General features: G+C 44.2%; 2 protein-coding genes across 3 annotated transcripts in view; both read left to right on the top strand.

Moving 5' to 3' along the window:
- The first annotated feature begins 7,215 nt into the window (after positions 1-7,215).
- Positions 7,216-15,672, top strand: LOC142011613 (uncharacterized). Of its 2 annotated transcripts, none has more exons than XM_074991377.1 (3): positions 7,216-7,348; positions 9,916-10,575; positions 11,941-15,671. In XM_074991377.1, exons 1-3 carry the CDS (start codon positions 7,306-7,308, stop codon positions 14,628-14,630), a joined length of 3,393 nt encoding a protein of 1,130 aa, XP_074847478.1. In that variant the 5' UTR covers positions 7,216-7,305; the 3' UTR covers positions 14,631-15,671. The 2 variants fall into 2 exon arrangements, with proteins under 2 accessions (XP_074847478.1, XP_074847479.1); XM_074991378.1 differs by lacking the exon at positions 7,216-7,348 and adding an exon at positions 8,532-8,608 and having other exon boundaries at positions 11,941-15,672.
- A 6,495-nt stretch (positions 15,673-22,167) lies between these two features.
- Positions 22,168-27,670, top strand: part of CDC5L (cell division cycle 5 like) — a 49,082-nt gene continuing 43,579 nt past the window's right edge. Inside the window, exons 1-3 of the mRNA XM_074989010.1 lie at positions 22,168-22,324; positions 26,412-26,515; positions 27,447-27,608. Of these exons, the coding sequence (XP_074845111.1) occupies positions 22,280-22,324; positions 26,412-26,515; positions 27,447-27,608 (311 nt within the window). The 5' untranslated portion in view covers positions 22,168-22,279. The remainder of the gene's footprint in view (positions 22,325-26,411; positions 26,516-27,446; positions 27,609-27,670) is intronic.

Raw genomic sequence — 27,670 nt, 5'->3', positions numbered from 1 at the left:
TTGTCATTCCCAAAATACTACTTTTTAAATTCAAACGCAAAATGAATTCAGAATTTGAAAGATGTGTAATTACACATTTCAAGAAGGTCCTTTTTGTCCATTTCACCTTTAAGGTGAAGTGAAAGCTGGGGGGGCGGGAAGGGTGCCTTGGTGAGCAGTGCCAGACGGAGCCGGCTACGGTGTGCTGCTGAGAGCTTGTGTAGTGTTGCTCTCTGCAGGAATCGCTGCCTAGACTGTACTGAGCATGCTCAGATGAATCAGGCATGCCCAGGGTCTCTCCTAAAGACTTTTTGCAGCAGCAGAGAGCCTGGGCTTAGGGTCCCCTACCCTCTTGCCTCCTGCCTTGTCTCCTCCACATGGCCCCAGGCTGCAGCCCTGACTCCCTGGCTCTGCCTGATTCCCACTCACACATGCCCCCTCAACCCCTGCACTCCTCCCCACACTTAAATTTCTTACAGGTTCTGTCCTATCTCCACTTTCACACACCTTCCCCTCCTTCAGGACAGGGGGTGGGAAAGGACAGCACCTGTAAGAAACTTATTTTCATGACTGCCTTTAACTGGTCCCTTTAAGAGCCATCCATCTTCTCCATTCATTGGGTGGGGGGGCGGGGCTGTGTGTATTCACTTCTCTTTTGATTGGTTGAGAAATCTTTGTCATCCATGATGGTGAACTCTCAGATCCCCAACAGTAAAAATTTTGAAGAGATAGACAATAAGTACTGACATTTTTGAAAGGAGTGGACAGACTTGTATGCATTTGTGGATATGTCTGGCCCTCCAACTCAGTCTAATTTGTGGTGAGACACTGTCCTCAAACAAAAAGTCAAATGTAGAATGGCAGTGCATGACAAAACGTGCAATATTTGTTACAAAATACCCTGTAGATAACACATTGGGGGTGGCGGGTGAAAAAAAGCCTGTGAGGAGCTGCAGCAAAAAATGAACATTGGATGAAATAGTCTGCTGGCAGGGTCAAAAAAAAGGTGGGCGTTTAAACTCTGCCTATTTTGACAGGCTCATACAGATATGAATCAATTCCTGCTTTGAAGTTTTGAGCTAAACAGACCAGCTGGAGAGAGGCTGGATGATTCCCATTCTGAAGCTGTGGAACAGACATACAGAGAGGACAAGTGACTTACCCAAGGTCACAAAGGAAGTCTTTGACAGAACTAGGAGCAGAACCCAGAGCCTGCATCATATTCAGCACTTCAATCACATAACTGACCTTTTTCCTGTTCATTCAGCACTTTTTGTTATTAGTTCCCTCTGCCACCAACCCGATGAGAATTCCAGGCTAAGAACATCAGTTCTCACATTCAAAGTGCTTTACAACCATTAACAATGGCACTTTGCAGGTGCATGGAATCTTTCTTCAAAAGACCTCCCTGCCTTCCAGATTGGGGTGTATGTTGGTATTTCACATATCAGGTGATGGAGAGTGCGGGGAAGAAGCTGCAAATGTTGAAATTAGGCGCCTAAGATCAAACAGTGTATTGGAAGGAGGATGGGGGAAGGAAACCAGATTTCTAGTGCACAGGCTCCTTTTCTAACTACTTGAACACATGTGCTTTCAAATTTATCTGCCTCAGAGAGGGAGGGAAGTAAATATTCCCATTTTATAGAGGGGAAAACTGCACCAGAAGAGTGGAGAGTCAGATTTTTAAATATATCTAGCTTATCCATGCAGCTAGATGGATTTAGTGAGACTGTCAATTGTTTCTAAGCAAGCGGGAGGCCTAACTCACATGGACTTCAGTGAGATTTACACAGCTAACCTACTTCAGTGCTACTCAAGATCCCACTCAAAGCCCACCTACATCTGTAGGTGCCTAAATACCTCTAAAAATGTAGCCCAAAGTGACTCATCTAAGGCCACAGGCTTAACTGTTCTATCAAAACAAAAAAGCAGTCCAGTAGCACTTTAAAGACTAACAAAATAATTTATTAGATGAGCTTTCATGGGACAGACCCACTTCTTCAGACCATAGCCAGACCAGAACAGACTCAGTTTTGGGTCTGTTCTGGTATGGCTATGATCTGAAGAAGTGGATCTGTCCCACGAAAGCTCATCACCTAATAAATTATTCTGATAGTCTTTAAAGTGCTACTGGACTGCTTTTTTGTTTTGATCGAGATAATGTATGCCAAAGTTTAAGGGTAACTACGCCTGGGTTCTCCCTCCTTGATATGCTAATGGCACCCACTTAAGGCTTCTTGCTCCCACCTGTCACCTCTGTTGGGTGGAATCCCAGGTGTTGCTCCCTCCTAAGTAGCGATTAAGGCTGCACTGCTGCCTGATTTTCACTGTGCCATCCCCAGCAAGCCAGACTGCCTACATAGGCCAGCACCTCTGAAGACCCTGACCAATGTATTGCGCACAGTTAAAAAGGTACTACACACCTTTTAAGCAAGCATATTTATTCTTTACGTAAAAGTATTACAGAGAAAACATTAAAACAATAAAAGAATCCACGTGTATGCTAGAAAACTTATCAGAGGTTGCAACAATTCCAGCCTAGGGCTGTGGAAGGTTTTAGCCTTCAAACCTACAACTGGATTTTCCCTGCGGTTGAGTTTATCCTTCTGGAACAAGTAGTTAACAGCTAGTGACCCCCTCCTCTGGGCATGGCTTTAAAAGACTGGGGTATAGCATAACCAGGGGTGGCCACTTTCATTCACCTCTCCCTAGGGATTCTCCAGGAAATCCACTTAATATCTATCGACCTAAAAGTCTATGTTTGTCTGAAACATTTTTAGGCTAGTCTTTTGAACGCCTCAGTCTTACACTTCATGTCTCCCCTTTCAGGGATTTATTTACAGTGTCAGCCTACAATCATCCATAAACTTGCACAACAAGAGCTTTTAAGGCAATTCTTATTTGCACTCACTTGTAGTTTTGGTTTTCTCAATATCCCAAAGTAACACACTTCAAACATTGTCAGTGTGTTGTGTGAAGAAGTACTTCCTATTATTGATTTTAATCCTGTGTTAATTTCAGTGGGTAACCCTTGGGTCTCTTGCTATGTGAAGAAGTAAATAACACATTCTCACTCACTTTCTCCACACCATTCCTAATTTTATAGACATCATAGTTTCCCTTAGTTGTCTTTTTTCCAAAATGAACAGGCCCAGTCTTTTTAATCCACATTCTTAACCATTTTTGTTGCTCTTCTCTGTCCCTTTTCCATTCTAATATATCTTTTTTGACATGGGACAATCATGACCACTTGCACTATCCCCAATGAGTGTGTACCATGGATTTATATACCAGCATGATATTTTCTGTGGCTACGTCAAGACTATTGTTCCTATTTCAGGATACAAATGTATCCCAAAATATCAACTCTGCAGCTACTTGCCATGCTTTCAATAGAGCTGCTATTTCAAACGCGATATTCTGTTTCCACTACCCCTTGTTGTGTGATGGGTAGCGGAAACCTCGAAATAGCCGCTTATTTCAAAATTTGTTGACGTTTTGCAACAAGTTAGAAATAAGTTAACTTGAAATAATTTTGAGACGAAGCTGACTCTACTCTCCCTTCCCCTACAGAAAAATAACTTTACATCCCTTTCTGGGAATCATAGGATCACACTTCAAAATTAAATCATTTCACTCTCAGAGCTGTGTTCCTTCTAATCCACCACTTTAATCCCACTGGGGAGAGAGTAACAGACACTGGTCACAAAGGCATTGCCAGTCTTTGACAAATAAAACACCGTGCGCTTCTTTATCCTAAGAGTGTTGTTCACTGCTCACACATCTTTTTATGGTCTGCAGAAGCAGACCCTTTCTCTAAGACTGCCTCATTCCTACTGAACTGCCTCAACATAGAGCCACTGCCTTACAGAATGTTTGTTGACATGCTGCTCCAGAGGCAGGCCCTTTAAGTTCAGCAAAAACAAGCAACAGTAGCCCTAGAATGGTCATTTTGCATGTGGTTGCTGCGTCCTATATCTCTGTCTATTCCAGCTGATGAGTATTCTTGATTCTGCTATGTTAATCCATTCTTATTGCTGGGAAAGTGGCAAAGTCTCATCCTTCTTTGTTTGAAGGCATCTAGTTGGAGGAGGGGGTCAACTTCCAGTATTATCATGTTGCTTTCTCTTGAGGCACAATCATGAGAGACACATCTCAGAGAACAAGAAATTCTGTGGCACCTTACAGACTAACAGATATTTTGGAGCATAAACTTTCTTGGGCAAAGACCCCCTTCATCAGATGCATGAGTTGGGGGGTGGTTTCAGAGTGATATTTAAAGAGTAGGGTCCCAGTAAAAGGGAGGGCCAGAGCTGACAAGGTCTATTCAGTCAGGGTGGAAAAGGCCCATTATCAGTAGTATGCATGAAGAGAGTTAAAAACAGGTCAGATAAGGCAGGGGGGGAGGGGGGGATATGGCCCATTGTCAGTCTAATGTGGAGATGTTAACACCTAGGGCAGAGAAGCTCCTTTTGTAAAGTGCAAGCCACTCCCAGTCTCTGTTTAATCGTTGGTTAATGGAGTCAAACCTGCAAATAAGTTGCAGCTCAGAGATTTTTGAAATTTCTTTGTTTCAGGACTGCCACCTTTAAATCTGCCACCGAGTGTCCAGGGAGATTGAAGTGCTCTCCCACAGGCTTCTATACATTACCGTTCCTGATGTCTGATTTATGTCCATTTATTCTTTTATGTAGAGTGTGTCCAGTTTGGCCAATGTAAATTGCAGTGGGGCATTGCTGGCACATATTATATTTGTAGATGTGCAGGTAAAGGAGCCCCTGATGGTATGGTTGATGTTAGGTTCTGTGATGATATCACTGGTGTAGATATGCGAGCAGAGTTGGCAGCAGGATTTGTTGCAAGGATAGGTTCCAGACTTAGAGTCACTGGTTTGTGATTTGTAGTGGCTGGTGAGGATTTGTTTAAGGTTGGCAGGCTGTCCGTAGGCGAGGACAGGCCTGCCTCCCAAGCTCTGTGAGAGAGAAAGATCATTGCCCAGGATGGGTTGCAGATCATTGATGATGCATTGGAGAGGCCTTTAGCTGGGGGCTGTGTGTGATGGTCAGTGGTGTTCTCTTGTTTTCCTTGCGAGGCCTGTCTTGTAGCAGGTGGCTTCTGGGTACCTGTCTGGCTCTGTCAATCTTTTTCATCACACAGATCTCAGCATCCAGTCAAAAGCAGAGGGGGGGAAAAAAAAACAAGAAATCTTCTTTTGTACATAATTCTTTCTCCTCCCAGGCAAAAATCCTTCAAAACCCCACTTCCCTTGCTGCTTAACTTTAAAAGAAAAAGAATCAAGGGTCTTGAGAACATTTCACTTGCATCACAACAGCAATTTATCATAACATACATGAGGACACCTCTCCTGCATGGATTTCCTCTGATACAGGATGAAGTAAGTTTTTCTGCTGCATTCGTAAAGCCATCTCTGCTGCTCATTGGGTCAAGGCCTCTCTGTTGTTCACCTTTGCAGTTGGACAAGCTGGTAGGTTCTCTCTATCCATCCAAATCATCGACTCAGCAGTTTCAACTGGATTACCCACGTTAAAGAAGTAAACGCTCCAGCCAGAGCAGCACTTCATTTTCTCAATTTCCCGACGGAAAGTTTTGCTACTAAACTCTTTGTTTTGTGTTCGGTTTCCACAGTAACAGGAGGAGTCAGGTTACCACTTAATCAATTACTTTGTTTATTTATCTAACAAGTTAATCTCTTACTGTTACAATGTTGCTTTGTTTACCTAGCGAGCTAAGCTCTTGTGGTTACAATTGTTGCAAGGTTTATACTTTGATTACAAATAGCTAGCATACACTCTAATTCATAGATCTATACTTGTTAAAAGAGCACAAAAGAAAAAGACATACGTAGCAGGTGTTATTCTCACCCCTGCATTACCAACGTGGCTTAGCCAGTTTCTCTCTCAATCCCTTAGGAAGAAGTCCTTTGTCCCTTTTTCTGCAGGAGTCGGGCATCCCCTGGGGACCTGGGGAGACCCCCACCCTCCTGTCCGGCAGGAAAGATGATTGGAGCTCAAATAGGGGGTCTGCCAGACCCCTCTTTTATACCCATTGGGTCACATAGGCTTCTTCCTTGGTTTAAAAAAAATGCCAATTGAATTAAACTGTCTGACGCTGGTTCTCACAGGGAGTTCAAGGGTGTAGTTCACACCTGTGAGGTAGACAATTGAGGGCATTTGTTTCTTAATGGGCCAGAGATTTTCCTCTCAAGGCTGGGACCAAGTGTGCCGCGAATCAACTGATGGTAATTAACCAAGGGCAGTCTGATACCAGGCTGTTAATTAACCCATTGTTCTTAGCTTTGCTCTGGAGCTTCAAAGACCATGGTTAAAATAAACCCATCCACGCTCTCGGGCATTCCAGGGCTGGGATGTTCCTTTTAACCCTTTCGTGCTCTGAAGCACCTAGGGAAGGCAAGATGGAGTAGAGCAAAAAGGGGGGTTCTGTCTGGCTACAGGACCCCCATGGGATCCCTTTGAGAAAAGCCTATTTATGAAGATCCCTGGAACTCTATTTACTGCTGTCACCCTAAAAGGGGAAGCTGGAGCGGTCACCTCTGAAATGTATCATGGGGTAGCCGTGTTAGTCTGTATCTGCAAAAATGAGAAATCCTGTGGCACCTTAGAGGCGAACAGATATTTTTGAGCATAGGCTTTGCTGGGTGATGACCCGAAGCGGCTTTTGCCAACGAAAGATTAAGCTCAAAAATGTCTGTTCGTCTATAAGGTGCCACAGGATTTCACCTTTGAAATATGAAGGGGGTCCCTTAGCTTCCACGCGCCCTTACACCACATAATAAGTGGGGGAGGGGGCTGTAGCGAGGCTCAGCACCCCACTCCGATCCGGCGTGTCTAGACCGGCCTTTCCTGGTGCTCTTATTTCCCTCTCCTCCTCGAGGGTACCCAGCCCCCAGCGTAGGGCACTCTGACCCTCACATCCCCCCTGTCGGCTCCGCGGGCCAGGCTCAGTGTCGGACTCCAGGGGGTGACGCGCACCGGCGAACAAACCCCCAGGAGCACGTCTGGCCCTGCACCAGACAGGGCGTCCGGGTCGCACCCCGCCCAGGCCGGGCCCCGCAGAAGCAAAACTGCCCCACGTGCCGCCCCCAGGCGCACACGGAGCCTGACACACGCGGGAGAGGGAAGAGAGAGAGGAGTCACACCCCTCCCCCCCGCGCCTGCGCAAAAGACGCTCCCTCCGACAGGGAAAGGCCTGACGGCTTCGCTCCCGCAAGGCGCCTGCGCGCGCCCGGCGGCGCCGTTTCCAGGGCCTTGAGTGCTTGTTTAGGTCGCGCGCCGGCCGGCCCGAGCCATGTCGGCCGGGCTGGGGGGTCCGGAGCCGGCGGGAAGCGGTGGTAGGTGCCTGGTGGCGGGCAGCTGTGGCTGGGGGTGGGAGGAGCCAAGTGCCCGGGGCGGGGCCGGGGGCGCTGAGGCGCTCCCTGCCTGGCTGAGCTGCGGGGCGCCCCACCCCCGCTGGGACGGGCGGCCAAAGGCGGGGGAGGGGGACACGTTCCAAAGGAGCCGCCCCCCACCGCCTCGCTGGCCCGGCACGCGGGTAGCCGCGCGGCCCTGCTGCGAGGGGGCTACGGCGGCTCCTGGGCCAGGCCCGCTTGGGTGCAGGGCCGTTGTCCGCTCCGGTGACGGGGATAACCGGGGACACAGTTGAAAGTCGCTGTTGCGCCTTGATTTATTCCCGCGATTGCCGCAGTAATACCTAGAGCCCTGTCGCGTTCGGGCTGTAAGGGAGTAACCGGTCACACCGCTCGCCCATCAGCAGGTGTCGGTAGTGCCACCGGCACCTGCATCTCTCCCCCGGTCATCGAGTCCAGCCCCTGCCTAAAGCAGCATCAACCCAGCTAAATCATCCCAGCCAGGACTTAAAAACCTCCGGGCATAGAGATTCCACCACCTCTCTAGGCAACGCAGTCCAGTGCTTCACCACCCTCCTGGGGAAACAGTTTTTCCTAATATCCAGCCTGCTCCTCTTCTCCTGTAACTTCAGACCATTGCTCCTTGTTCAGCTATCTGTCACCACTGAGAACAGTAGATAGGGAATGGCTGGCATAGCCTCTGTCCCTGCTTGCTCTGGGATCAGGCTGGTTCCCCCACTGCCACTCTGCACTTAAAAGGCTGGCTCAGCTTCTGTCCCCCTACCTTTCCACTGCTGCTGTTGTGCACTTACATGTTAAATGTGGAGCTGCAGGAGAAGGGAAAAGGAGGAAGAGCCAGATCCCAAAGACAGAGAGAAGCTGATCCCTATGTGCTGGTTCAGAGTTTTAAATGCAAAGTGGTAGGGGAAGGCAGCCGGTGTCATTACACCAGCTCAGCCTTGTAAATGCAGAGCAGCAGGGGTAGAGGGTGGGGGAGAGTCTGATCCTAACTGTGAGGATATGAGCAGTCTCCCCACTAGCTCAGCCTTTTAAATGCAAACCAGTGGAGGGGGGTTGGTTAACCAAGTCACTGACAAATTTTGGTGGTTACTGGATTATGCACTCTTTAACATCTCTTGAATGGATAGAAAATTTGTATCTGCAAACAGCGAGCCGCAGATATCAACGGATGCAGATTTAGAGGGCTCTTTTAATAAGCCTGAACTATTGTGTCCCAAACAATGGGTGAGCTATACCAAATGATTGGCAAAGTCTTACAGGGGTGATGGTGTGAACACTCGTGATGAAACTGCATGACATGATGATGTGGTGCTGCAAGATTTTAACTGTTGTGAGATCTACTGAAATTCTTGTATTTCTAATTGCTTTGTTCAGCTGTGTTTGCAGTAAGCAATCTTAGAACAAAGAATAACAAACTCAGTGTTGCTAGCTACAAAGTAATGCACATTGGATAACATTCCAACTATAGCTACAAAATTAGGTGGTCTAAATTAGCTGTTTAAACTCGAGAGAGGTTCTGGGGCAGAGGATTTAGGTAAATGAGTATGAGGGCTCTGGCTGAGGGTGCAGTCTCTGTGGTGGGGCCAGGGATGAGGGGCTCACTGCTGGGGCAGAGAGTTGGGGTCTGGGTTTGAGGTGGACCTGAGGATGAAAGATTTGAGCTGTAGGACAGTGATCTGGGGCTATGACTGTCATTGGAGAAGTCTCCCCGCTTTGTCTCCCTGCAGCAGTATCCAGACTGGGGGAGGAGGGAGAAATGTCTCTCCAACACAGCAGGTTGAGGTCCTTGCAGCAGGTTCCTGAGCATCTGTGTGGCACGGAACAGGCTGTTGGGTGGCCATGTGGCTTACAGAGAATTTAGGTGTGCAAGCATTTGCAGTGCCTAGCATAACAGGTCCCTGATCTTGGCTGTGACATCTGTGCTCTTCTGTAAAACAAATAGTAACAGTTCTCATGCTTGCTGATGAGGAATGCATTGTGGGGTGGAGCTGGGCAACATAGCTGTTAACACTGAATGCTGTGTAGAATACTGGTTTGTATTGCATTGAGACAACTACAGGCAGGGCTGAGATGTGCTCAGCTTTGTTGTCTGATGTTGATTGCAATGCCTGTGAAACAAGGTTTCTTAGGGTACATCTACACTTAAGGGAAGAGCAATGTGCTGGAGATAGATCTTTTGAGGTTTGATTTAGCATGTGTAGTGGACACACACTAAGTTGAACGTTTATGGCACTGATGTTGACCCTGTGACTCCTGGCAGTTGGAGGAGTAAGGAAACTCAACGGGGAGTTTCTCCCATCAACCTCCTACCATGTGGAGGGTGGCAAATATCGATTTTTAGATGAGTCTACTCCAGCTATGCAATTCTCATAGCTGGGTTTGCATATCTAAAATTGATTTTACCTCCTAGTGTAGATCTGGATACTATCTGCTAGCAGTGTTGATGAGCCTATGTTGTCTTCTGCATGGAAGAGAATTAGTTGCCTCATTTTTTTTGAAGGAGTACTAATATAGTTTTTATCCATTTTCAGAATCTGATGTCTTCGAAATTGACCTTCCCATTACTATCTTTGTACTGAGTGATGATGATTTGCTAGAAAGTGAAGATGAAGAGCGAGCAACCTTAAGTGATAATGATATTTTGAAGAGTGAAGAAGAAGAGGTGGCCATTTTGAATGATGGTGATCTCCTAAAAAAAAGTGGAGACAGAGTGCAGATGCTTTCAAGTGGTGATGATGCTCTAAGGAGTCAGGTACAGCCCAGTTTGAATGAAGAAAATGTTCTAAAATATGCCAAGGAAGAGCGGATTAATCTGAGTGTATGTGAGAAATCCGATTCGGCCCAGGTTTCTTTAAGCCATCAATGTGCTTTGGACAGTGGCAAACCCAGCCAACATTATGTGCCATGTTCATCAGTTCCTAGAGTGGACCCTGGAGAGGTAAATGGAAGCGTCAAAAGCAAAGAAGGCGATGGCGACATTGATTGCCAAAAGCTTCTTGTTACTGTCTTGTGTGGTCACAATGAGGTTAGAGGTGGTGTGACTACGGAGACAAACAGGCAGTTGATTCCAGAAGCAATATTTAAAGGTAGAATGGAACGTGAGACTTCTGCAATCAATTCATCTGGAAAGAAACAAGAATGCCAGTCTGTATTCCATTGGAAAGAAGAAAAGAGATTTGTTGAGACTGAAGGTGAGAAAGAGAGAGAAAAGACTATCGTTATGAGTGAAAGTTAAACACGATTATGGAACTGAAAGAGATTTGGGAAAGAAGTAAAAAAAGAGGCACAAAACACAGTAGTGGGAAAAGGGGAAGAGAAATTAAATGCACTGAAGACAACTCAGGATAAAGTTACACCAAATTGTATTTTAGGAAAGAAAAGGCGAAAATAGGAAAAAAAAAAAAAAAAAGTGTAGCAAAAGCTGGAGACTTAGTAAGTAGCATGAGTCAAACAGTAAATGGAATATATGAGTTAATACCATTTTTAGAATAATTTTATATACTTTGGCATTCCTCCACTACTACAGCTGATTAAGTCATGTTAGCCAAATTAATACAGGTGGAATTTAAAATGTTTCAGAAGGGTAGCTGTATAGGCTGCTTCAGCAAAAACAAGAAGTTCTGTTGCTTCTTAAAGACCAACAAATTTATTTGCACATAAGCTTTTGTGGGCTGGAATCCACTGATGCATCAGACAAAGTGGATTCGAGCCCACAAAAGCTTATGCCCAAATAAATTTGTTGGTCTTTAAGGAGCCACTGGATTCCTCATTGTTTTTGGTGGAATTTGATACACTCAGTGACCTTTTCTGCTGTTTGACATCCCCTAGGAGTAATACATACAACACATTTATAAAATAGAAAGACGACTGCTAGTGTTACAATGGTGTACGGTTGTTCTGCTCCTTTAATTTGGAGTTGAAGGGCATCCTGGTGGCACGGACATTTTTCTAACCTGACTAGTAAACTAAGTTATTTGATTAGTAGGCGTTAGGCAAATTTTCAAAACCTGTCCACATAAGTGTTCATTCTGAAATACTATGGAGAAACCCATGATTTACTGGTATGAGGGAAAATGAACTTGGTCTTATTCTCATGCCCAGCATTAAATTTATGCCCAGACTTTGTCCAGACTGCAGTTTGTGCTCATGAGTAGGCCAGGACTAAAATAATGTGTGTATTGCAGGTTGGGAGTTCTGCCCATATTCTTGGGGGAAGCTTGCCCAGCACCATCCCGACATGATTAGAGGTAAAAATAAGTGGTCTCAGCCCCTAATTTAGCAGTTAACTTTGCTCCCCAATAAGGGTGATGGCTATAAAGCTATGATTATCAGTGAATACTCTTCTACAGCTGAATGAAATCATATAAGGAAATCATTTGACCTTTTTAGCATCAGTGAATACAAGCTCTGCTGTCAGTCAGAAATGTGCTACTTTTTTCACTTGAACTCTTTTTTCTTCTTTTATCCTGTCATAACTTAGATAGGAATTACTGAGGTCACTCCAAGCTGCAGAAGATTACTAGATGACATGTCATATATATTTTCTTAATTTTTAGGTCCTCCCTTTTTAGAGACTGCAAAGAATAAAACTGATGACAAAACAAGAAAGAGAAGAGGCTCTAAAGATGAAACTCTGATTTCTGGAATGGATAGCAATGCTGAAGATCTGAATGATGTAAAAGAAACAGAACAAGTCCAAAGTATTTATTTTACTTGCACTAAGGGTGACTTTTCTACAGAGATAAAGTTACTAGAAGATGGAGGGGACTCGGCAATGAATATTCGTGATAATCCTGGATTAAATATTTCCAAAGAGCTTGTTCATCAGTCAGTAATTCCATCTCCCAGGGAGATGGATAAGCAACATGAATGGAATTTTTCTCATGTGATTACAGAACACCCAAATGTAAAACAGCAAAAAGAGGCATCCCAGCTTGCTAATGAGCATAATAGTGACCCTTTTTGTACAGGATCTTATTCTATGAACAATCACAAGAAGACGCTGAACATGAAATGCAGGTTTTGTAGCTCTGTGTGTACAAATGAAAATAGTCTAAAGAAACATGTTTATTCAGCACATTCAAATAAAAAAAATCACAAATGCTGCTTTTGCCAAAGAAGCTTTTTCTTTTCTGTCAGTCTTAAACACCATCTTGAATTTCATAAGAAAATGACCAGGTTGAAAAATACAAGAAAAGGTAGAAGTATGAACATCAAGAAAGCCAGGAAAGAGAACCCAGTAAAAACACAATCTGCAAAAAAGAAAAAGGAAAGTAAGTATGAGAAATTCTTCATCAAAATTGAAAAGGACTGTAAAACTGCAGATGCTCCAGTTATTTTTTCTTGCAAAATTTGCCTTTTTGCTTCACCAGATCCAAAGCTTTTTGTTTATCACATGAAGGGACATAAAAGCTGGCAGCCTTATCAGTGTCCCCAGTGTGATTATTCTTGTGTTAATTTATCCTACATGCTAAATCACATGTACTGGCATGCAGGTTATGGACTGTACAAATGCAGGTTCTGTACATTTTTTTCAATGTATTTTGCAAGCATGGTGAAACACAGTTATATTCATACTGGGGTCAAGCCTTATTCCTGTGAATTCTGCCAGTCATCATTCACAAGCACAAGTGGCTTAAAGAGACACACAAACATACATGCTGGCAAAGAAATGCGTGAAAGACAGCAGTGCCTTCGCATGCGTGTTGAGGGGAAAAGAACTAAAAGTCCTTCAAAGAGCTATGTATGTGATCAGTGTCATAAAGTATTTTACAGTAAAGGACTGCTCCGCATTCATAAGAAATTTCATACCCATGTTGAAGGTGGTGATGAGATGTTTTCAAATGTGAGTAATGAATACACTAAAAGCAAAGCATGTAAAAATGACAAAGGTTACAAAAAGGATCAGGTTTCTTCTGGTTCTGACACTAAATGGGATAATTACCTGCTGAGTGAGTTGCATGAAATGCTGGCTTCAGGAGCAGAACTTGAACAGGACAATGAATTTGAGAGGGATATGAATGTATCTCACAACAAAAAAATGTGCCCATGCAGCCAGCAAACCAATAATTTGCCTGTTGTGAGGACTGGATCAGAAACTCTTGTCAATACAGAAATGAACAATCAGTGTGATTCAGTGTTTTGCAAAGAGAAGCATCTGTTCTTTCAGAAAATTGCTTATTTACAAGTTCAAGAATGCAATGAGATTGTTACAAATGCTCCCAAGGGTGAGGAAAATGCTAAGTATGTTAATGTACAGCCTGCTGTTGGAACTTCTCACAAACTGTTCACATGCTGTCAGTGTGATTATGCCACGTATATTTTTAGCAACTTGATGCTGCATTTTAGAGTACACAGTGGAGAAAAAACATTTGAGTGTGAAGAGTGCAACAAGATGTTTTTCAGTTCCAGCCATTTGCAGACTCATAGTCTTATGCACATAAAAAAACATCATGAACGTGACTATTGCCATTATTTGGGCAGTGCTTCAGATGATCTTAAACTGTGCTGTGAAATACCTAAAGGCACCTCTCCTGAAAGGGAAGATCTTAGTTCCTCAAAAGACTTAAAGTGTGTCCATTCCATATTCATCTCAGAAAACAGTGAGAAACAGATGGATGTTCATGACAGCAAAGAAAATGAACATGTTGTGCCATCAAAAAGTCTTTCACAGCTTTACAAGTGTGACCAGTGTAATTACATGACTTATATTTTAAGCAACCTTAGGCTACACACAAGGATTCATACAGGTGAAAAACCGCACAGCTGTGACATTTGTCAGAAGAAATTCCGCACTTCAAGTCATCTAAACAGACACAGGCTTGTGCACTTAAAGATGAAACACCTTAAATGTATGAACTGTGACTATTCAACAGATAAATGGCAGTCCCTTAAGCAGCATCTGGCCTCACACTCAGATGAAAAAAACCTGGCTGGTGGTAAAGTCCAAGAGCAATCGCTTCTACCTGTCAAAATATACAAATGTGCAGAATGTGGCTATGCTACTGCTCATAGCGGAAATTTTAAGCAGCATTTGAGAATTCATACTGGTGAAAAGCCATACAAATGTGAGCAGTGTGGTCTTGCTTTCCGCACTTCTAGCCACCTGAAGCGCCACTTACTAACTCATTTAAAGTTACACTGCAACAAGTGTGAATTTTCCACTGTAGATAAATTTGCTTTTGAGAAACATACAAAAAGCCACCAGGTTAAAAAAATGTACAAATGCCAAGAGTGCAGTGTGTAACATTTTCCACCATATATCTCTTAGAGAAACATTAGAAACAGCATTTGAAAAGGGGAAAATAAAACTGCAACTTGTTAACATCCCTGAACAAGAAGCTTGGATCTAAAAAGTTTGCAGTAGTGTTGATTTACATCTTAGCAGAACAGCGCAATTTTACTCTTCTTTATCCTGTTTCTCAGCTGTGTGAATGTCTTCAGTTGGTACCAGCTAAAAGTGATGGGGTCTAGACTATGGACTAGGGTCTTGTGTATAGAATGAAAGTCAAGGGACAGTGTGGAATGCTGACATTAAAAAATGCCCTAATGCTACTACTGCTGTGAGCATTATGTACCCCCTCAAAGCACCTTTGCAAGATAAGTTCTAAACTGTTTGGAAGAAATTAAGTAGGAAGCACAAGATACAAATAATGGATACCTCCAATCTGCCAGTTGATGCCTACTTGCCAAGTGCTCTGTTGCATATCAGAAATCTTCATCAAGAGGATTTGCTAGAAAAGTGGTGAATCTATTTAAGAGTCCCACAGTTTAATATCTTCTTCAAGGCAATTCTACTTAGTTATTTGTTTGTTCATGATAACGTGTGCTATTGTCCATGAAGTGTGTGTTCCAAATACCTGTCTGAATGTAGGTCAAACTTTTTTTTCTTTATTTTGGGTGAAGAAAATGACTTGTCTCTGTGAAATATATGTTCAACATTATGCTTTTCAGTGCTGTGCCTATATCTTGAGTATTCCTCTGTTAGCTTTACGCAAAGGACAAATAAGGGAAATATGTAGTATGTATATTTCTGTAATTTGTATTAAAACATTTAGTAAATGTAAAATGTTTTCATGGTTTTGATTAGTGTCAGAAATATGCTAAAATTTCAGACCTAGCATTAGTGTCAGAAATATGCTAAAATTTTCCTTATGTAGAAGGAGAGTGGAATTCAGTGTTTGCAATTGAAATATTTAATTTTGGCCTTAAGAAAATAAAATTACTAATATAAGGAACTCTTTAACAATACAGGTGTTAATGGAAAATTTGTTAAATTCTGAATCTTTCAAAAGAGACAGTAAAACACAATTGTTTAAAGTGCAATGTCTACTCAGAGAGCTAGCTCAACAAAGTATCTGACTACATCTTAGTAACAATACAATATTAAGGAAAGTCCAGTACCGCTTGTGGTAAGAAGGGTGTTACTTGAGCATCTGAATTCTTTTTCCAAACTACTTGCCAAACACTTCTGCCATTAGAAATCTCCTGATGCAAGTACTTTGTGCGCAGTGTCAGTTACAATTACTGCAAAGGATTACAGGACTAGGGGATTCTGAGTATCCACTTCTTTAATCTCCTATTTAAAGCTGTAAGACAGGACAAAGCTACACAAAAAGAGGGCATGAAGTATGAGTACCTAAAGGTGAGATCTGGGGACTAAATTTACCTTGTGGTCTTCCTCATTAATATGGAGCTCTGCTGTACAGACTGCAGGTTTCTAGCACAAGCTCCCTTATTCTCAGTAGAAGGTGGTGGTGTATTAGCTGCAGCTCCATATTACCAGAGAATGGCTGCACTGTTCTTCAGTCTGTGGAATTAGCAGCAGCCCTAACAGGTCCTTCTAGGCTCCCTTCAGCTACTTACCCTCTCGGAAGGGCACAGGTTAGCCTGAAAGCCCTTTTTACTTCATTTTCTTTTCTTAAAGAGATTGTCTAGTTCTCTCCTGAGTTGTTCTTGTGGGTGGTGAGTGCTTCATACTATCACATTTTAGCACTAACAGGCTTTGAAAATCTCCATTGAGATGGACTAAGATGGTCAATCGCATGCCTGTTCTTATACTTTATATAGCTCAGAAGTGCCTGCTACTCTGTAGAGTATACATTTGAAACATAAAAAGCTTTCTTAATTTCATTTATAATTGAAACCACAAATTCTAAAAACTAAAAAATTGGTCTAAAATAGCAAGTTGTGGTGGTCCGTGAGGGTATTGCAGATAGTCTATGGGGGACTAAAAAGATAATCATGTATCCCTTCTGCAGGCCATTGGCAGATGCAGGGACGTTACTAAGGTGGTGGGGGGCTGGGGAGGGGGATTTGTTGGGGAGGGTGGCTGGGAGGGACTGTACTGGGAAGCGGGAGAAGATGTAGTCCCCCTGCTGGAAGCCAGGGCCTGGCTGTGCTAGGTAGGTGGGAGTAAGGAGAGCTGGGAGTGTGTCTGGAGTGTGTTTTTGTGGGAGCTGGGGGTGATCATGGGGGGAATTGGGGGTGTGCCCCCATGGGGTTTGGTGACAAAGGAACTGGGGACTTACCCATAGGGAGTAAAAGGGGGGAGCGTGCTCACATGGAGGGTGTGGGAGTTAGGAGCTGAGGATGTTTCCTTGTGTCTACCTGGAGTATGTGTGAAAGAGAGCTGAGTGTGTGTCCATGGTGTGGGTGTGTGAAGGAGCTTGGAGTTTCCCTCTTGGGTTGGGGGGAGTGTCCCCGCCAGGGTGGGTGACAGGTGTATGGTCATGGAGTGTGCATGTGAGAGGTGCAGCAGTGTGGTGGGGGGATTGGAATGCACCCCCAATGTGCACATACGCATTGGTGGAGTATGCCCCATGGGCATGTTTAAATGACATCCTTTGCACGTTCAGCAGGTACAATGCGGGAACCCAAAAATGGATCGATAGCTTTTATCTGGCACACTCGAAAGAAAAGAGCAAGATGGTCAAAATGGCAGTGAGACATCAGCAAATGAAACTTGGCACAGCAAAACTAAGCAAAGTGTGGAGAAAATATAGTAGTGAATACTTACAACTAGGATTTACTTTCACGGGAACTGAGAACTAACCAGTACCAGTATGTGTTGGGTGCTAGGATGTTTGTGGAATGAAGGCTTAAAGCCTGTCAATCTCCACCAGCATCTTGAGACTAAACAGGAAGAATACAAGTCCAAGCCAATTGATTTTTTAAAAAACAAGCTCAAATAAGTTCAATGCAGCAAAAAAATTATGGAATGCATGTCTCAAGGCAGTAAGCATGGTAAGGTGGTGGAGGCCTCATACCGAGTAGCTAGGCCAGGGGTCTGCAACCTGTGGCTCTGGAACCACATGCAGCTCTTAAAGGACTTCTTTGTGGCTCCTGAAGTTATAATAGCAAAGTTTTAAAAGAAGTGTTTTTCATTAAGTGTGAACACCAAAAAGCCCAAAAATGAACAACTCCTATCTAAGAGCAAATGATATGTGAGCTCAAAACATCAGATAAATCCCCCGTTGATATGTGCAGTGCATTATGGGACATGATATTTCTCCTGTGTTTTGATCCTGTTACTAATAAAGTCTTGATTTTTGAAAAGGAAAAAAGCTTGTGGCATTCCTGTTATGAAGGGCAACACACAGTTTGAGAAAGAAAACTGAAATTAAATGTGAAATAATATTGGTATAATTAAAATGGGGTTGAAATGGCTTCAAAAAAGACAAATATTGAAGTTAAAAACAGAGAATTTCAAACTCAATGAGCCTTATCATTTATATCGAGTTCAGCTGGGCTCCCTTTGTATATCATTTGCGATAAGAAATTTGCCAAGCTTTAATTGGCAAAGACACACTACATCAGATGCATGAGTTGCGGGCGGGCGGGCGGGCGGGCGGTGGGGGGTCCACAGGAGTACTTAAAGAGGGGGAGTCTTTCAACCCTGACTGAATAGACCTTGTCAGCTCTGGCCCTACCTTTTACTGGGACCCCCCTCTTTAAATACTCATCTGGACCCTCCCCCCAACTCATGCATCTGATGAAGTGGGTCTTTTCCCATGACAGCTTATGCTCCAAAATATGTCAGTCTATGAAGTGCCACAGGACTTCTTCTCGTTCTCGAAGATACAGACTAACATGGCTACCTCTCTGATATGCGTAAGAGCAGTGGCTCCACAATCAACATCCATTCACTGCACAAGAGTCCGCCTGCAGGCTATGCTGACATACCAGCAAAAGGAGCCACCAGCCCGACATGCTGCATCTTGGCCCCATCACCAGCCTTGCACACATGCATCTATTGTTTGCCTCTGGACTCCTCCCTACTGCTTTTGGCTGGTAGCTGGTGAGCAGGGACCAATCTGGTCAGCAACAGGACTCACCATTACTGATGGGAGGGAGACACAAAATACAGAACAAGGCATGGGGGGTTAAACACACGATAGTTGCCTTAAAAATGGAACATCTGGTAAACTAGTAAAATATATCTTTTTACTGATGGGGGAACTGAGGCAAAGAGTAACTACATGATCTACTAATAACAGAGGAAAGAAAGTATCTGATATGTGGGCTGCTTCCAAATGGCTAGGACACTTTGGCTAATTTGTAATCATACAAGCTTGCAAGTTACAAAAATATCTTATGCTTATGCAGAACAATTTCTCCAGTAGGTGAGGGATAGCAAATAATTTTCAATGGTATGTGAGAGGATACTTCAGGCCAAGCTTAATTACCCACATTTAGTTTGTTCAGTATGTACTCCTATTCTTCCCCACGCTATTCAGAACTCTACTGCTCAGAACCTTGGTTTCATGTTTCAGTAGAAAGACAACCCTAGAGTGCCAGCTATTACCAGGCACAAATGTTGGTTTCATCATGACTAAGAAAACAGTAGCCACCTCTTGACCAAAACTTTCTTCTGCGCAAGCTGGGTCTTCCTTTGCTTCTTCAGTAAATGCGGTAACGTGAAAGTGCACTGTGCCCACATGTGACATGCTTACAACAGGGGCAATTTACAGTTTTCAATACACCACGCTCAGATTATTTGGCAATTATATGACAGCATCTATGGACCACATTAGGATCAGGACACCCCTGTGCAAGGCACTATACATGCAGAATAGGAGTCTGTCCCTGCTCCAAGCATCTTAAATCTAAATAAGCAAGACAAAGAATAATATCTAATCTGAGTAAATAATGTGAGGCCAGCAATAGTGATTTTTTTAATAGCTGGATGAGGTTGTGTTGAGATCAGATTAGTTAAAGGCAAAAAAAAAAAAATCAAAACATGCACCTTAAAAGAGAAAAATAAAAATGGAAGCCCAGCACAAAGAGGGAATAATGAGTGGGAGTAAGGAAGCAGGAACAAATAGGCTCCCTTTAGAGAGGAGAACACCAGTGTAAATGCTGTGAAAACCAGCAAGAGGCTACTGACATCTACAGGTCGCTGCTGCAGCTGCTTTCCTCTGCTGGTTGAGTTTCTGGCTGGATTGTGCCAGCAGTTCCTTTTGTCCAGGAACTCACACAGCTGAGAAGTGTGGAACTGCATAAGCTCTGTTGCCCCAGCCAGGTCTCCCCCACCTAATGCTGGCTCTGGAGATGCTAGAAAAGGGAAGAAGAGCAACCTCAGCTGGTTTCCAATTGCTGCTTCCCTTGGTGGTACCACTGTACCTACTTCAGCTGTTGTTTTTTCTCTACTGTGGCCAATTAGTGAAAAACAATTCTAGGTGGAGTCTTCCTGGAGTTTAACCAGTGTCATACATATATGTGTTGTGGCAAAAAGGCCAAGTTCATGTTTTAACCAGAGAAGGTTGTAGGAAAAGGTCCAAATGCTTAAAATGTAAAAAGCCAAATACACCTTTAAAGCTGTCTTCAGATGAGCCTGGATGTCACTATATCACCAAAATTCTACCTTGCACCTGAACTATAAATTTGAAGAGGCACAGTCAACTTAAAAATAACTTTGGCTATGTCTGCACTTCCCGGAAGACTAACACTGCAGTGGTTGATCTTTCAGAGTTTAATTTAGCGTGCCAGGTAGAGATGTAGTAAATCAAACTCACAGGGTGCTCAGGTCAGTGGTACTCCTGCCCCTCATCAGGAATAAGGGAAGTCTATGGGAGCAAAGACTCCCACTGACCTCCCACAGTGGATACGTCTCAGAAGCCTGAATTGAGGTGCATTGACTCCAGCTACGTAATTAATGAAGCTGAAATTGCATACTTTAATTTGACCTTCCCCTTTAGCACAGATTTGCCCTTGTTAAACCTACTACTACACATAATGCAAAGTTAATTAATGGCAGTGAAAAAAAATACTTTCCTCTGTTTTTTCCTGTTTCCTCTGTGTAGGTGTTTTGTACAGAAACAAGGGAGAAGAAAACATTTTTAAATCAGTAAAAATGTGCAAGAGTCATCCTTGTCCTAGGTAGATTTAGATTGTGGCATGACCACTGGCTTTTTGTACTGGCTCTTGAATAAGCTACGGACAGTGGAGAATGCGCAGAGTCTGGGAGAAGAGGGTCTGTATTTTGAATTCATGGAGTATCAGTTTTTCCCAGATGCCCTTCAAAACCTTCACAGAATGTGGTGGTTTAGATGTCTGATGTGGCTTTCCTCTGTGGAAGTGGTGGCTTCCTTGAATACCAGCCTTGCAAATGCAATTAATCTCAACAATGAACAAACGCATCCCACCTCAACCCAAATGATGCTTAATTTCTTCACACACAGGAATTTCACCTCCATCCCCACCATCCCAAATAACAGTTCTGCCTTCACACACAGCTCCCTACCCCAAAGCACTGTCTTACTTTCAGACAGCTACCACGTCCCCACCAAAATATCCTGAGACACACGTACCTGCACAAATAATTTCCCACCGCAACAGCCACCTGAGAAGCATGGACAGCTCCCCTCCCCCATTCCAAGAAGTACCCACCATCAGGCTGCTTGCCACCACTCCATCCCAAGAGATACCAAACTGCACAGACAGATGTCTCTCTATTCCAAGAGACATCCACCAGCACAGACAAATGTCCACCATTCCATCTCAAGAGACACCCACCTGAGGAGACCAACAGCTCCATCCCATCCTGGAATATCCCCTGCACAGACAGACAGCTTCCCTGGTCTCAAAACACCCCCCTGCACAGACAGATGGACAGCTCTCCCATCCCAAAACATGCCCCTGCACACATAGATGGACAGGTCCTCATCCTGAAACACCCCCTTCCAGAGCTTACCAACTCCCCACCCCCATCCCAAGAGACACCTACATGCACAGTCAGCTCCCTTCTCCTTCCTGACATATTGCCCCCCACAGATAGAGAGTTCCCCACTGCTCCCATCCTAAGAAAAACAGCTTCCCACCTCCATACTAAGAGACGCCCCACGCACAGCCAGATGGACAATTTCCCCATCCCCAGAGACATCCCCCCTGCACAGACAGCTCCCCCCACCGCACGGCCTCACTTTGGTTTACACGCACACGTGGCACGAAACTGTGTTAGCAGCGAGGTCAGACCCTGCCCCGCCCTCTCATTCCACACTGACATTCTCGCCCAGCTCCGGGTGCCGCAGGTTGCACCCAGCCGGCGAGCTTCTGCCCCCGCAGCACCGCCGGTCGCCAGATGGCGCTGTGACAGCGCGTATCGAACAGCACGGCAGGCGTTCCGTCTTTCTCTCCCTCCGTCGTCACAAAGTTGCGCACGCGCAGCGTGTGTTTGCAATCCACTAGTGGAGCCTTGGCCCCTCTCAATGCGCATGCGTGCATCTGCTTGCTACGAACTATCTACGCGTCGGCTCAGAGTTTTGACACAATCCCCGCGCCCCGGTTCGATCTGCGCCTGCGCAAGATCTCAACCGCCCGTAGCAGTGGGAGGGTGTCTCTCCTGCTCAGCCACTGGTCCCGTTCTTCCGGAGTTCGCTCGTCTTCGCTGCCAAGATGCCGCGAATTATGATCAAAGGGGGCGTGTGGCGAAACACCGAGGTAGGGGCCGCTTCCCTTCTGGGGCCCAGCCGCTGTTGAGCAGCTCCGAGGCGAGAAGAGATACTGGCGCGCAAGCGCTGAAATTTGGGGGGGGGGTTGGGGGGTCGTCTGCGCGCCTGCGCAGTGTGCCTTCAGCATGGTCAGTTACTTTTTTGGGTGCTTGGGTTCCACCGCCCCATGAGTACTTGCGGGACCCGGGGCTTGGATCCGCATGGGCCCTGGGTGCGGGGAGCTGTCCCAGCTGCAGTGCCGGGCCCTGGCGTGTAGCATGGGCGGGAGCCCAGCTCCTCAGCGTTCCCTGTAAGCTGAGCGCTTGTGTGGCTTCGCCCCGGAGACACACGTGCCGCCTAGCTGGTGAGCATGGCGCCCACAGCTAGGGTCTGTGTGTGCGCTTTCGCACGTGCCGTGGGGCACATCAAAAGCTGTTCTGCGCATGGGTGGGAAAAAATTACATGTGGCTGGAAATGATTAGGGGGAACACTGCTCAGGGGCCATGCGTGGAGGGAGCTGTTCCTACTGTTGTTCCCTTTCATTTGTCCACCCGTGTGCAGAAAAGTGTGTTATGTGCTCTGAGGCATGTGCAGTTGTGCATCACCAGTAGAAATACATGTGGCTGACTGGGTGTTGTGGTTGCTCTGCTAATCAGCTGGGTGGCACATGAATCTCTCCTGGATGGCCACCCAAGCACTCAGCTTACAGGGAACACTGGTGTCCAGCATAGTCAGGGGTCTCAGTTTCATGTAAGCACCTGTGTGCTGACAGTGGTGCCCAATGTGTAGAAATGGAAGGGGTCCTCTGTGTGCTGAGAGCTGGTTCCTGTATAGGCTGGGTTTCCAATTTGAAACATAAGTAGGCAACTCATATCCATGTGTGCCCTGTGGGCTGTGAACTGTTCTCTCTACAGTCTGTAGATCAGAGAGTGCAGCGGGAACACAGGGGATCAGATCCACATTGGTCCCCATGTGCTGGAAAGTGTTTCTTTCTGCAGATCACTTTACCTCTTCCTAAGAGGGAGGGGGACAATAAGTAAAGGTTGCTCTCCCATGGTAAGAAACATTTCTGACAAAACAAATGTGATTCTTCACTTAGATAAAGTTTGATCATATCCTGACCAAAAAAGCACAAACATTTCCCTCCATCAGGCATGTATTCTGCTGCCTTCTCAAACCTCCAGAGGTACTTTCTCCCCTTCATCCTTATCTTCTCAGAGGATGACAACCTCAGGAATGTATCTTCTTTGAGGGCACTGCAGAGATCCAAGCCCTTCCAGAATGATGCTGTAGCACATGCTTATATTGGTGGTGTACTTCGGTGAATGGTTCCCAGTAAATTTATCTGTAGCTATGTGACAGTCATGGGAAAGTTGCAGTGATTACTGTGCTGCTAACTTGGAGCAAATGGAACTTTACAACAAGAAATGGTAGTATGGCATTACAAATCTAATACGTAGAGAAGACTTCTCTATGTTTTAGAAAGAATAACATAGTCCCCTGTGGCATGTGAACCCAAAACTTAGAGCCTACAGTTGAAGTCACAATGCACTCAAAACTTGTGTACACATGTAGTAACAACTTGGTACAAATGAACTGGTGCTGAATATAGTTCAGTTGTAAATGTCTGTTGTACACAATGGATATGCTTGTTGTATAGACTAGGCTTTAATACAGGAGTGGGCAAAATATGGTCCATAGGCCAGATGTGGTCTGCAAACCACCAGATCTGTCCCGCCACCATTCTACGGCTTAGTAGGAGCCTCAGGCAAGCTCCCTGCTTGCTGTGTCCTCGCATGCTGCTCAGAGGAGCTGACGGCAGGGGCTGTGTGCTCTCGGTGGCAGGGCTTTGCATGTTGACCCTACCTCCAGCTCTGTCTTGCAGCTCCCATTGGTTGGGAATCAGTGAACAGGAGCTGCCTGGGCTGTGCTTGTGGTTCAGGCAGTGCACAGAGGGCCCCTCTAAAGGTGTGCAGAGAGCATATGGCCCCTATAGTTGGCTGCTTTGAGCAGTGTAAAGAGGACACAGCAGGCAGGGAGCAACCTGAGGCTCCCTCTGAACTATCCAGGAACCACCCAAGGCAAGTGCCTCCCAGCTAGATCCTGTGCCTGGCTCCCTGCCTTTTCCCACATCCCAACTCCCTGTCTCAGGTCATAAACCAAACTCTCTGCGCACCTTCTGCATCCCTGTCCCATGTCACACTTCCCTCCCAGAGGCTGCACCCCTAATACCTCTTCTGCAGGTTAGAGTCCTGTCTGCCACCATACCCATAGCCCCTCCTGGACTCTGCAGCCCCTATTGCACACCAGTCTCTGACCCCATGATCCCTTCTGCACCCTGCCTTCATCCCAGACCACACACTTCCATTAATATCGTGAAATAGTGCAACCCCGACCTATAATAAGCTGTTGTGGAACTCATGGTAGATCACTTATCAGGTTGTGTACTTTTCTCTATACAAAACAAAACTTCTGTTTCATCTTGGTTAGGCTGGTCTACAAATTCACTTAAATCAGTGTGACTTCTGTCACTCAGGGTTGTGAAGCCAATGCCTTTCTGAGCAACATAAGTAACGTCAATGTAGAGCAGTGTCCATGCCGCAGTATGTCAGAGGGTATGCCGCCATCGTCATCATCATCAACAACCATGGGCTCAGCGCTCGTTGGTGTCCAATGCCTCCCTCACTATTTCCTTCCATCTTTCCCTGTCCAGTGCAGAGTGGTGCAGAGCTAGTCTGCGGAAGCTAAGCCAATTTATTATATCATTTACTCATTCTCTGTGGGGTCTGCCTCTCCTATTTGAACCATCCATTATGCCGAATACCAGGGTCTTGACTTTTTGGTCATCATTCATTCTGTAGATATGCCTGAATAGCTGTGATTTGCATTGTATAATTTCTGGAGTAGGTTCCTTGTATCTTCCAATGTAATTCCTTGTTGGTGACCTTCTGCATCCATTCTATTCTCAGGATCTTTCTATAACAACGCCTCTTGAGCACCAATATCCTTCTCTTTGAATATTTCATTATCACCCATGTCTCACATTCGTATAAGTTGCTGCTGCATACATACATTTTCAAGATGCTCAGCTTCATTCCTAAGCACATAAAAATATGTATATTCCCCACATGGATGGAAAAAAATTAGAAGGAACATCGCAGCTGACGTTTACTGAATCCTTGTAGTGAAGATTTCGTGACATGGAAATCATATCCTCTTTCCTTGGGGGCTTCTCAGGTTTGCACTTGTGTTAGTTGAAAAACCTGCAAATGGGATATTTCATTAATAGCTTTCATATGCTATTGGTTGTTCTGGTGTAGTACAAGAACTTATAGCACTTGTAAGTATTGGGTTGCCATTAAACTGAAAAAGTATGTCTGCATTTGCCCTGTCACAAAACAAATGCTCCGAACAACACTTTGTTCATGATACACTTGTATATTGTCATGTCAGCTATCCTGAAATTAAGTTGTTAATCTACCATATAGCATGTTAAATGAACCATATAAGATCAGAAACTTAGCTTTAGGATGCAAGTATAAAATAAACAGTTCTAGCTGTGACTGGATCTGCAGCAAAGTATTTGTCGTGATATTAACCTCTTCTTTTTAAGGCTGAAACTTCCAACTGAAGGAACACGACCAACTTGAAATCTGCTCAAATTAAAAATGTGGAAAGTGTTTTAGGTGCCATATGTGCCCAGGTTTCATTCTTTTACAATATCCTATTAAAATATTTTCTCATCGCCCTTGTGTGAAGGAGCCACACGAACCTGGAAACTTACTAAACGGAACGATAAAACTGGCCATTCACCAAGTGCTGGCAAATACTCCAAGTAAATGGCAATACTTTTCTTTTTCAAATTCTTTCAGCTGCAGTAATTTAAAATGTTAGGTGCAACATTAATGACATTGGTGAAGCAGTCCTACTTCCTCACTCATCTTTGATGAGAGTAAAATTTTGTGAAATGAATTCTTTTGCCTTTCACCAGGCCACCAGTCTTGTCTAACCCTCTCCTAACCGAGCTGAAAACAAGTATTCATTTGTGATAAAGTTTTCTAATGATCCATAGTCATATGAATTCTTTCTCTTTTAAGGATGAAATTCTTAAAGCAGCTGTGATGAAATATGGCAAAAACCAATGGTCTCGTATTGCTTCCTTGTTACATAGAAAATCAGCAAAACAGTGCAAAGCCAGATGGTAAGTAGAGAACACAGTGAGTGGGAAATTGAGATGCATGGTTAATGTGAATTTAAGGTTGCTGAGAGTTTGTCAGTGTTTCAGGTCCAGGCAAGGGAGCTATAGTTTGATTCATATTTGGTTTCATACTCTGCAGATATCATAAACTGCTATTCCTTGAAAGTAGTGTGAGCAAAAATAGATAGTAATTAATTTTATAAGTGACATATCTAATATTAGATAAACCAAAGATACAGGATCATTGTGAAAATTCAGTTCAAAATAACAATTTTGCAGTGTGTAATTTGCATATTTTGACAAGGTATTTGTCAGAAAGTAAATTCACAAAGAAAATTCATTTAAAACGAGCCTTTTGTATTAAGATAAAGAAAGAGACTTTCAGACCATTCAGTTTAGCCTCCCCTATTTATATTTTCTTGTACTAGATTAGAATGGGTACAAGGAAAAAAAAACAACCCTTAAAATTAGTACACATGTACCAATGAAACCTTAGGAGAATTAGACCCCGGTTCTGCAGACACTGAAGCGCACTTGCTAAACTTAATGGAAGCACAACTTAACAGAACTACTTGCATATTAAAAATGTACCAAAAGTGTGTGCTTAAGTATTTGCGGTATTGGGGCCATAATTGTTCTCCAACACTTCTTATAACCATTAGAAAGTAAAGACTAGTTTTGTGACTCCTTATCTTTTTGCAAAACAAAGGAGAATGACAAGAAATGAGAAGACCTGCAGGGCAAATGAGAACAAAACATAGATTTCTGTGTACCAGTGTGCTGTTTATAATGCACATTTCTATATAACCATAGGTATAACCTGAGTGTAATTCTGAAATCCCATTATGGTGATGTCTGGAAGGAGTATGACTTGATCATGACTGTCATAACTGTCTCAGGAATGCTCTCTTTTAATATTACCACTGTGTAACAGGTATGAGTGGCTGGATCCAAGTATCAAAAAGACAGAATGGTCACGGGAAGAAGAGGAGAAACTATTACACTTGGCCAAGCTAATGCCAACCCAGTGGAGGACCATCGCTCCAATCATTGGAAGAACAGCTGCACAGTGCTTGGAACACTATGAATTTCTCTTGTAAGTGATTCTAAAATGTTTGTAGTTCATTACAGTAGACCCCCTGCGCACCCTTGCATAAC

The sequence above is a fragment of the Carettochelys insculpta genome, chromosome 3, assembly GCF_033958435.1.
Source record: "Carettochelys insculpta isolate YL-2023 chromosome 3, ASM3395843v1, whole genome shotgun sequence".
NCBI classification, from domain to species: domain Eukaryota; kingdom Metazoa; phylum Chordata; order Testudines; family Carettochelyidae; genus Carettochelys; species Carettochelys insculpta.
The sequence above is the reverse complement of the archived record's forward strand: the minus strand, read 5'-3'. Positions and strand labels throughout refer to the sequence as shown.

Coding starts and splice junctions, on each gene's coding strand:
- LOC142011613 (XM_074991377.1), top strand. CDS start 7,306: ATGTCGGCCGGGCTGGGGGGTCCGGAGCCGGCGGGAAGCGGTG. Junction 7,349..9,915: donor GGAGCCGGCGGGAAGCGGTG/GTAGGTGCCTGG, acceptor ATCCATTTTCAG/AATCTGATGTCTTCGAAATT. Junction 10,576..11,940: donor GAGATTTGTTGAGACTGAAG/GTGAGAAAGAGA, acceptor CTTAATTTTTAG/GTCCTCCCTTTTTAGAGACT.